The following is a 12,005-nucleotide window of genomic DNA, read 5'->3' as shown; positions in this document are numbered from 1 at the left end:
CCTGAGCTTCTGGCTGGCTGGCTGGCTGGCTGGCTGGCTCCCTGGTTGATCGTCTGGCTGCTGACTGGCTGCTTGTCTCCTTGGCTGGCTGGATGGCTGGCTGGCTGGCTGCCTGTCTCCTTGGCTGCCTCGCTGGCTGGCTGTCTAACTGGTTTACTTGCTGGCTGTCTGGCTGACAGGTTGGCTGGCTGGCTGGCTGGTTGGCTGACTGGATGGTTGGCTGGCTGGCTGCAACCAGTCAGTGGGATGAGTGATGGTGGCCCTGGCCAAACCTTCCTGTCCTGTAACAGCCACACTGCAGACAAGCAAAACCACAAAGCCAAGGGCTTCAGGAATAATTCAGTGTTGATGTCAGGGTCCTTGTAAAATGTAGTTTTATTTTGGAATGATTGCATAACAGGGATGGAGTTTCAGTTGAATGATTTTATTTTAGTTAACCATTAGCATAGATTGGCTGTACAGAGGGAGAGTTGCATACACACACTGCTCCCTGTACTAACCAGAAACCTTGGCTGTGTTCCTCTCTCTTGTTCTCTGGCATTAGTTCGAGCTCAGTACGCTGAAGGAGAGACTCTTCTCAATCAACCAATCAATCAATCAACAGTCACATTAATGGTTACATGCCCAGACAAGGAAATTGCCCAAGTCTCCTACAATTAACAGCTTACTTTACTTTGCAAAATGTACTTTACTTTCCTCACTAATTGTTTGTCCTTTCTTCTGGTTTCTGTTTTGGTCCAAGGGGTATCCAGGCTTACCAGGCGGACCCGGCGATGTAGGTCTGCAAGGCCCATTTGTAAGTCTTCAGCAATGAAACTTTGTTGTGAAATATGTCTGACGTTCTATCCTACTCATATAATGTTAGGATAGCATTTTCTCTCTACCTCCCTCTCTCTCTGTCCCTCTCTCTCTCTCTCTCTCTCTCGCTCTCTTAATTCGATTCAAAGGGCTTTATTGGCATGGGAAACATATCTTTACATTGCCAAAGCAAGTGAAATAGATCATAAACAAAAGTGAAATAAACAATAAAAAATGTAGAGTAAACCTTTTCAAAGGAATACAGACATTTCAAATGTCATATTATGGCTATGTACAACAATCCCCCACCGGGACCCAGCACCTCTCCTCCGGACCGTACCCCTCCCAGTCAACGAGGTACTGCAGGCCCCTCACCCAGTGTCTTGAGTCCAGAATAGCTCGTATCGTGTACGCCGGGGACCCCTCGATGTCCAGAGGGGGCGGAGGGACCTCCGGAACCTCACCTTCCTGCATGGGACCAGCTACCACCGGCCCGAGGAGAGACACATGAAACGAGGGGTTAATGCGATAATACGAAGGAAGTAATAATCGATAACAAACCTTGTTTATTCTCCTCAGGACTTTAAATGTCCCTACACACTGCGGACCCAGCTTCCGGCAGGGCAAGCGGAGGGGCAGGTTTCGGGTCGAGAGCCAGACCCTGTACCCCGGTGCAAACACGGGGGCCTCACTGCGGTGACGGTCAGTGCTCTTCTTCTGCCGTCCACTCGCCTGACGTAATGACTCCTGGACGGCCCTCCAGATCTCCTTAGAGCGCTGCACCCACTCCTCCACCGCATGAGCCTCAGTCTGGCTCTGATGCCATGGTGCCAGGACCGCCTGGTACCCCATCACGCACTGAAACGGTGACATGTTGGTAGAGGAGTGGCTTAGTGAATTCTGGGCCATTTCAGCCCAGGGGATGTATCTCGCCCACTCCCCTGGCCGATCCTGGCAATACGACCGCAGAAACCTACCCACTTCCTGGTTCACTCTCTCCACTTGCCCATTACTCTCCGGGTGATACCCTGAGGTCAGGCTGACCGAGACCCCCAAACGTTCCATAAATGCCCTCCACACTCGGGAGGTAAACTGGGGACCCCGATCAGAAACAATATCCTCGGGCACCCCGTAGTGCCGGAAGACATGGGTGAACAGAGCCTCCGCAGTCTGCAGGGCCGTAGGGAGACAACGGGATAAGGGCAACGGGATAAGACGGCAGGAATTAGAGAACCGATCCACAACGACCAGGATCGTCGTGTTTCCCTGAGAGGGGGGAAGGTCAGTAAAAAAATCCACCGATAGATGGGTCCACGGCCGTTGTGGAACGGGGAGGGGTTGTAACTTCCCTCGTGGCAGGTGCCAAGGAGCCTTACTCTGGGCGCACACCAAACAGGAGGAGACATAGAACCGCACATCCCTCACCAAGGTGGGCCACCAGTACTTCCCCCTAAGACCTCGCACTGTCCTTGAAATACCCGGGTGACCCGACGAGGGTAGACTATGAGCCCATCGAATCAATTGATCACGAACAGCGAGCGGCACGTACCTACGACCCTCCGGACACTGTGGAGGCGCAGGTTCCTCCCTTAGCGCCCACTCGATGTCCGCGTCCACCTCCCATACTACTGGTGCCACCGGCTTAGCTGCCAGAATGATGGGAGTAGGATCGATGGACCGGTCCTCAGTGTCATAGAGGCGGGACAGCGCGTCGGCCTTAGTGTTGAGGGAACCTGGTCGATACGAGATAGTAAAACGAAATCTGGTGAAATACATGGCCCACCTTGCCTGACGAGGATTCAGTCTCCTAGCTGATCGGATATACCTCAGGTTACGGTGGTCAGTCCAGATGAGGAAAGGGTGCTTAGCCCCCTCAAGCCAGTGTCTCCACACCTTCAGGGCCTTAACCATAGCCAACAACTCTCTGTCCCCCATATCATAATTCCACTCCGCTGGCCCGAGCTTCTTCGAAAAAAAAGCACAGGTGCGGAGCTTCGGTGGCGTACCCGAGCGCTGTGAGAGCACCGCTCCAACCCCAGCCTCGGATGCGTCCACCTCTACTATGAACGCCAAAAAAGGGTCCGGATGCACCAACACGGCGCCTCGGTGAACAGCGCCTTCAACCTACGGAAAGCTCTGCTGACCACTGCAAACGCACCGGCCCCCCTTCAGCAGTGAGGTAATAAGAGCTGCTACCTGACCAAAACCCCGGATAAACCTCCAGGAGTAATTGGCAAACCCTAAGAACCGCTGCACCTCCTTTACCGTGGTCGGAGTCGGCCAATTACGCACAGCCTTGACGCGGTCACCCTCCATTACCACACCCGAGCTGGAAATGCGATAACCCAGGAAGGAAACGGCTCGTTTGGAAAACTCACATTTCTCCACCTTCACGTACAGGTCATGCTCCAGCAGTTGCCCAAGAACCTTGCGCACCAGAGACACATGCGCGGTGCGTGTAGCGGAGTAGATCAAAATATCGTCAATATACACCACCACACCCTGTCCATGCAGGTCTCTGAGAATCTCGTCAACGAAGGATTGAAAGATAGCTGGAGCATTCTTTAACCCGTACGGCATGACGAGGTACTCATAATGGCCAGATGTGGTACTAAACGCGGTTTTCCACTCATCTTCCTCCCAAATACGCACCAGATTATACGCGCTCCTGAGATCCAGTTTCGTGAAGAACTGCGCTCCGTGAAATGATTCCACTGCCGTAGCGATGAGAGGTAGTGGGTAACTAAAACCCACCGTGATGGAATTGAGACCTCGATAATCAATACACGGACGCAAACCACCATCCTTTTTCTTCACAAAAAATAAACTTGAGGAGACGGGTGACATGGAGGGCCGAATGTACCCCTGTCCCAGAGCTTCCGTGACATATGTCTCCATAGCCAACGTCTCCTCCTGGGATAAAGGATACACATGACTCCTGGGGAGTGCAGCGTTTACCTGGAGGTTTATCACGCAATCCCCCTGTCGATGGGGTGGTAATTGGGTCGCTTTCTTTTTACTGAAAGCGATAGCCAAATCGGCATACTCAGTGGGAATGCGCACGGTGGAAACCTGGTCTGGACTCTCCACCGTTGTCGCACCGATGGAAACTCCTACACACCTGCCTGAACACTCATCAGACCACCCCTGGAGAGTTCCCTGTTTCCACGAAATCGTCGGATTGTGAATAGCCAGCCAGGGAATCCCCAGCACCACCGGAAACGCAAGTGAATCGATAAGGAACAGACTAATCCGCTCCTTATGATTCCCCTGCGTAATCATCTCCAGAGGAATTGTGGCCTCCCTGACCAGCCCTGACCCTAACGGTCGACTATCTAAAGAGTGCACAGGGAAATGGGGTTCTACCTTAACTAACGGAATCCTCAACCTCTGAGCGAGTCCGCGATCTATAAAGTTCCCAGCTGCGCCTGAATCGACTAGCGCCTTATGCTGGAGAGAGGGAACAAATTTAAGGAAACAAATTAATAAAAACATGTGACCAGCAGGAAACTCTGGGAGAGTGTGGTGCTGACTCACCTGGGGTAACCGAGGAGTGTTCTGCCTGCCCTCTCGACTCCCAGATGAACTCCTCCAGCACCGACCTGAAGTGTGCCCTCTCCGGCCACAACTGGTACAGGAGGAGCCTCCTCCGCCGATGTCCCTAGATGCGGCCCCTCCTAGCTCCATCGGGATAGGAGCAGGAGGGTCAGGAGGTGGAACTAACAGGACCCTTTCAGAACGTCCGCGAGCAGCTAGCAGATGGTCTAACCGGATCGACAGGTCTATCAGTTCATCCAGGCTGAGCGTAGTGTCCCGACAAGCCAGCTCCCTGCGGACGACCTCTCTCTCAGGCTACACCTGTAATGGTCTATCAGGGCCCTGTCGTTCCACCCTGTACCAGCGACCAAGGTCCGGAAATCCAGCGTGAAGTCCTGCGCGCTCCTCGTCCCCTGCCGGAGATGGAACAACCTCTCACCTGCCGCTCGGCCCTCCGGAGGGTGATCGAACACGGCCGGGAAACGGCAGGTGAACTCCGGGTAGTCGCCCCTCGCTGAGTCGGGCCCGTTCCAGACAGCATTGGCCCACTCTAGGGCTCTACCCGTCAGGCAAGAGACGAGGACACTCACGCTCTTCTCGTCCGAGGGAGCCGGCCGAACGGTGGCCAGGTAGAGATCTAGTTGTAGCAGAAATCCATGGCACCCCACCGCCACTCCATCTTACTCCCTCGGAGGCGTAATGTGCAGAGCGCTGGCACCGGATCCCGCTGGAGGAGATGGTAGAGTTGCTGGTGGGAGGGTAGGTGGGGTAGTAGGAAAAACACTCCTCTCCCAACGGTCCATCCTCTCCATCAGTTGATCCATCGCTGATCCGATGCGATGGAGGATGGACGTGTGATGAGGGACTCTCTCCTCCATCGTGGGGAGAGGGGTGGTCGCTGCTCCTGCTGACTCCATAAGGTTGGTGCGGGCTTCTGTAACGCTCAATGAGTGAATGGGTGTGGAGTCAGGCGCAGAGAGCAAAGGATGCGGGAAAAAACACGCTTTAATGTCCAAAATCAAAAAGAACAAAATAGTATTTACCCAACACAGGCGTAACTATTAAAACAAATAGTACCCTTAGGTAAAATACCAGGACAGCGAGAAAACCCAACAAAACACTAGCACCTCTCACAAATACAGAAGAACAAGCCTGCACAAACAGAAGTGGGCTAAACGAACTTAAATAACACCACCCTAACAACCAAACAATGAACAGGTGAAACCAATTAGACAAAACCAAACGAACACGGAACAAAGGATTTGTGGCAGCTAGTAGACCGGTGACGACGACCACCGTGCGCCACCCAAACAAGAAGGGGAGCCACCTTCGGTAATGTTCGTGACAGAGTCTGAAGATTTCTTGTAAATGATCTTGTACTATTATAAATATTTACCATTTAACTGGGAAACTTGATATAATTTTGCCTGTTTCTCACATTAAAGTCTGGCCTTCCATAAGCACAGTACTTCAATAGACAGCTTCTTTACTCTGACTCATTTTGACTGTCTGTAGGTGACCGGATAGGGTTGAGACATTTTATATACAGTAGATAGACAATGCTCATTTAGCCTCATTTAGTCAGTGTAAACACTCTCACTTAATAGCATCCATTGTAGCTTCTACTGTACATCTACACTACAGCTGGGTGATCACATCAGAAAACATCTGATCAACAGGTGGAATGTAGATGATTGTCTGCTCTATTTCAAACAGAAACAGTGTGACTTACTGTGTAATTGATTGGGTTGCATCTCTCCTGTTCCACATCTAGCATTTGTGAACTGTGACACTGCAACTGAATTGAACGGTCATGAACTCTCTCGAACACATCAATAACAATCCCCCCTCCCTCTCTCTCTCTCTCTCTCTCTCCCTCCCTCCCCTCTCTCTCTCCCTCCCTCCCCTCTCTCTCTCTCTCTCTCTCCCTCTCTCTCTCTCTCCCCTCCCTCCCTCTCTCTCTCTCTCTCCCTCCCTCCCACTCTCTCTCTCTCTCTCCCTCCCCTCTCTCTCTCTCTCTCCCTCCCACTCTCCCTCTCGCTCTCCCTCCCACTCTCCTTCTCGCTCTCCCTCCCAGGGTCCTCAGGGGCAGAGGGGTATACCAGGGGTCCCGGGGCCAAAGGGCAGAAGGGTAGGATAACTATTTTTACCTCCCTCCTCCACTCTCTTTCCCTCCTCTGTTCTGTTCTACATGTCTCATCAGTAACAATGTGAGCTATAATGGACAACAGGAACCTTGATTTAATCATGCAAACCTAACCCTGTTTTCATCATGTAACCTAACCCTGATTTAATCATGTAACCTAACCCTGATTTAATCATGTACCTAACCCTGATTTAATCATGCAAACCTAACCCTGTTTTCATCATGTAACCTAACCCTGATTTAATCATGCACCTAATCCTGATTTAATCATGTACCTAACCCTGGTTTAATCATGCACCTAATCCTGATTTAATCATGCAAACCTAACCCTGTTTTCATCATGTAACCTAACCCTGATTTAATCATGTAACCTAACCCTGATTTAATCATGCACCTAATCCTGATTTAATCATGTACCTAACCCTGGTTTAATCATGTACCTAACCCTGATTTAATCATGCACCTAATCCTGATTTAATCATGTACCTAACCCTGGTTTAATCATGCACCTAACCCTGATTTAATCATGCAAACCTAACCCTGTTTTCATCATGTAACCTAACCCTGATTTAATCATGCACCTAATCCTGATTTAATCATGTACCTAACCCTGGTTTAATCATGCACCTAACCCTGATTTAATCATGCAAACCTAACCCTGTTTTCATCATGTAACCTAACCCTGATTTAATCATGCACCTAATCCTGATTTAATCATGTACCTAACCCTGGTTTAATCATGCACCTAACCCTGATTTAATCATGCAAACCTAACCCTGTTTTCATCATGTAACCTAACCTTGATTTAATCATGCACCTAATCCTGATTTAATCATGTACCTAACCCTGGTTTAATCATGCACCTAACCCTGATTTAATCATGCAAACCTAACCCTGTTTTCATCATGTAACCTAACCCTGATTTAATCATGCACCTAATCCTGATTTAATCATGTACCTAACCCTGGTTTAATCATACACCTAACCCTGATTTAATCATGCAAACCTAACCCTGTTTTCATCATGTAACCTAACCCTGATTTAATCATGCACCTAATCCTGATTTAATCATGCACCTAATCCTGATTTAATCATGCAACCTAACCCTGATTTTCCTTCCTCAAACACCAGTCTAACATTTCATATGTATTCATCCTTGCACATTTAATCTCCAGGTTAGGGTGATTAACAGAGTGTGTTGCATTATTAGATGCTGCTGATTGTTTTACGAGCACCACAAAGAATTGAATCAGAGATTATCGAGCTCAGGCCTAATGTTGAGCTCATGAGACACCTGGTGGCCGAGAGGAGTATGACACTGACACAATAATAAATCATTTTGCCTATGCTTTTCCTTATGGGTAGTCCCGGGAATTGAACCCACTATCTTAGCGTTGCAAACGCCATGCTCTAGCAACTGAGCTACAGAGGACTACAGTACACTGATACAGTACCTTACATAGCAATAATGGGCTTGTGTGTGGTGACTGCATAAGAGACCCCATCTATCAGCAGTAGTAACCACCAGAGAGCTGCGTGGTGACTGCATGAGAGATCCTCTCTATCAGCAGTAGTATCCACAAGAGAGCTGTGTGGTGACTGCATGAGAGATCCCATCTATCAGCAGTAGTATCCACAAGAGAGCTGTGTGGTGACTGCATGAAAGATCCCATCTATCAGCAGTAGTATCCACAAGAAAGCTGTGTGGTGACTGCATGAGAGATCCCATCTATCAGCAGTAGTATCCACCAGAGAGCTGTGTGGTGACTGGGCACTCTACGTCTCTCCTTAGCATTTCTCCTTTACTTTTCTCTGTCCGTTGACAAAGACACACATCTGGGTGGAACTCTGCAACTGACTGGCCATGGCACCGCCTGGACTGGCTCCTGGCACCACCCACCTGGCTGGCACTGGTGTGCCAACCCACATTGGCACCACAGACGGGCAGAGGCGCTTACTCTACCACCTAGTCACCGACGCAGAGTGCCCACCCACATCACATCCTCTGCACAGTAGTCTGAACCATCTATCACTTTGTGAAAGGATTCACAGTAAATGTAGGAATCCACAATGGAGATAAATAAATCCCTACCCACAGAGTAGTACAGACCACAGGAGGTGGAATGGTATCAAATACATCAAACACGTGGTTTCCAGGTGTTTGATGCCATTGCATTTGCTCTGTTCTGGCCATTATTATGAATTCCGGAACTTCAAGTCACTGCCCACGTAACGGTTACATTATATGATTGATGTTGTTTATTTAAGTGTCATACACCTAACGGTGTCCAGCCCACATGGGCTTACAAGACACTTCTAGCCACACTACACAAACAGTACAGCTACCATCTAGCCACACTACACAAACAGTACATTACACAAACAGTACAGCTACCATCTAGCCACACTACACAAACAGTACATTACACAAACAGTACAGCTACCATCTAGCCACACTAAACAAACAGTACAGCTACCATCTAGCCACACTACACAAACAGTACAGCTACCATCTAGCCACACTACACAAACAGTACATTACACAAACAGTACAGCTACCATCTAGCTACACTACACAAACAGTACATTACACAAACAGTACAGCTACCATCTAGCCACACTACACAAACAGTACAGCTACCATCTAGCCACACTACACAAACAGTACAGCTACCATCTAGCCACACTAAACAAACAGTACATTACACAAACAGTACAGCTACCATCTAGCCACACTACACAAACAGTACATTACACAAACAGTACAGCTACCATCTAGCCACACTACACAAACAGTACGTACAGCTACCATCTAGCCACACTACACAAACAGTACATTACACAAACAGTACAGCTACCATCTAGCCATACTACACAAACAGTACTTTACACAAACAGTACAGCTATCATCTAGCCACACTACACAAACAGTACAGCTACCATCTAGCCACACTACACAAACAGTACATTACACAAACAGTACACTACACAAACAATACAGCTACCACCTAGCCAAACTACACAAACAGTACATTACACAAACAGTACACTACACAAACAGTACAGCTACCATCTAGCCACACTACACAAACAGTACAGCTACCATCTAGCCACACTACACAAACAGTACATTACACAAACAGTACAGCTACCATCTAACCACACTACACAAACAGTACATTACACAAACAGTACACTACACAAACAGTACAGCTACCATCTAGCCACACTAAACAAACAGTACAGCTACCATCAAGCCACACTACACAAACAGTACATTACACAAACAGTACACTACACAAACAATACAGCTACCATCTAGCCACACTACACAAACAGTACATTTCACAAACAGTACACTACACAAACAGTACAGCTACCATCTAGCCACACTACACAAACAGTACAGCTACCATCTAGCCACACTACACAAACAGTACAGCTACCATCTAGCCACACTACACAAACAGTACATTACACAAACAGTACAGCTACCATCTAGCCACACTACACAAACAGTACAGCTACCATCTAGCCACACTACACAAACAGTACATTACACAAACAGTACAGCTACCATCTAGCCACACTACACAAACAGTACATTACACAAACAGTACACTACACAAACAGTACAGCTACCATCTAGCCACACTAAACAAACAGTACAGCTACCATCAAGCCACACTACACAAACAGTACATTACACAAACAGTACACTACACAAACAATACAGCTACCATCTAGCCACACTACACAAACAGTACATTACACAAACAGTACACTACACAAACAGTACAGCTACCATCTAGCCACACTACACAAACAGTACAGCTACCATCTAGCCACACTACACAAACAGTACATTACACAAACAGTACAGCTACCATCTAGCCACACTACACAAATAGTACATTACACAAACAGTACACTACACAAACAGTACAGCTACCATCTAGCCACACTACACAAACAGTACATTACACAAACAGTACAGCTACCATCTAGCCACACTACACAAACAGTACAGCTACCATCTAGCCACACTAAACAAACAGTACAGATACCATCAAGCCACACTAAACAAACAGTACAGCTACCATCTAGCCACACTACACAAACAGTACATTACACAAACAGTACAGCTACCATCTAGCCACACTAAACAAACAGTACAGCTACCATCTACCCACACTACACAAACAGTACAGCTACCATCTAGCCACACTACACAAACAGTACATTACACAAACAGTACAGCTACCATCTAGCCACACTACACAAACAGTACATTACACAAACAGTAGAGATACCATCTAGCCACACTACACAAACAGTACATTACACAAACAGTACAGCTACCATCTAGCCACACTAAACAAACAGTACAGCTACCATCTAGCCACACTACACAAACAGTACATTACACAAGCAGTACAGCTACCATCTAGCCACACTAAACAAACAGTACAGCTACCATCTAGCCATACTACACAAACAGTACATTACACAAACAGTGCAGCTACCATCTAGCCACACTACACAAACAGTACATTACACAAACAGTACAGCTACCATCTACCCACACTACACAAACAGTACATTACACAAACAGTACAGCTACCATCTAGCCACACTACACAAACAGTACAGCTACCATCTAGCCACACTAAACAAACAGTACAGCTACCATCTAGCCATACTACACAAACAGTACAGCTACCATCTAGCCACACTACACAAACAGTACATTACACAAACAGTACACTACACAAACAATACAGCTACCATCTAGCCACACTACACAAACAGTACAGCTACCATCTAGCCACACTACACAAACAGTACATTACACAAACAGTACACTACACAAACAGTACAGCTACCATCTAGCCACACTACACAAACAGTATAGCTACCATCTAGCCACACTAAACAAACAGTACAGCTACCATCAAGCCACACTACACAAACAGTACATTACACAAACAGTACACTACACAAACAATACAGCTACCATCTAGCCACACTACACAAACAGTACATTACACAAACAGTACACTACACAAACAGTACAGCTACCATCTAGCCACACTACACAAACAGTACAGCTACCATCTAGCCACACTACACAAACAGTACATTACACAAACAGTACAGCTACCATCTAGCCACACTACACAAATAGTACATTACACAAACAGTACACTACACAAACAGTACAGCTACCATCTAGCCACACTACACAAACAGTACATTACACAAACAGTACAGCTACCATCTAGCCACACTACACAAACAGTACAGCTACCATCTAGCCACACTAAACAAACAGTACAGATACCATCAAGCCACACTAAACAAACAGTACAGCTACCATCTAGCCACACTACACAAACAGTACATTACACAAACAGTACAGCTACCATCTAGCCACACTACACAAACAGTACAGCTACCATCTAGCCACACTACACAAACAGTACATTACACAAACAGTACAGCTACCATCTAGCCACACTAC

General features: G+C 47.5%; 1 protein-coding gene across 1 annotated transcript in view; it reads left to right on the top strand.

Moving 5' to 3' along the window:
• LOC139398202 (collagen alpha-1(XXIV) chain-like) overlaps positions 1-6,466 on the top strand; it is a gene marked incomplete at both ends in the record, with an annotated part of 51,390 nt that extends 44,924 nt beyond the window's left edge. Inside the window, 2 exons of the mRNA XM_071144323.1 lie at positions 743-796; positions 6,413-6,466. Coding sequence (XP_071000424.1) covers positions 743-796; positions 6,413-6,466 — 108 coding nt within the window. The remainder of the gene's footprint in view (positions 1-742; positions 797-6,412) is intronic.
• Between the last annotated feature and the right edge of the window lie 5,539 nt (positions 6,467-12,005).

Source organism: Oncorhynchus clarkii, unplaced genomic scaffold (assembly GCF_045791955.1).
Source record: "Oncorhynchus clarkii lewisi isolate Uvic-CL-2024 unplaced genomic scaffold, UVic_Ocla_1.0 unplaced_contig_12973_pilon_pilon, whole genome shotgun sequence".
Classification (NCBI taxonomy): Eukaryota; Metazoa; Chordata; class Actinopteri; order Salmoniformes; family Salmonidae; genus Oncorhynchus; species Oncorhynchus clarkii.
Note: the sequence above shows the minus strand (reverse complement) of the source record. Positions and strands in the feature narration are given on the sequence as shown.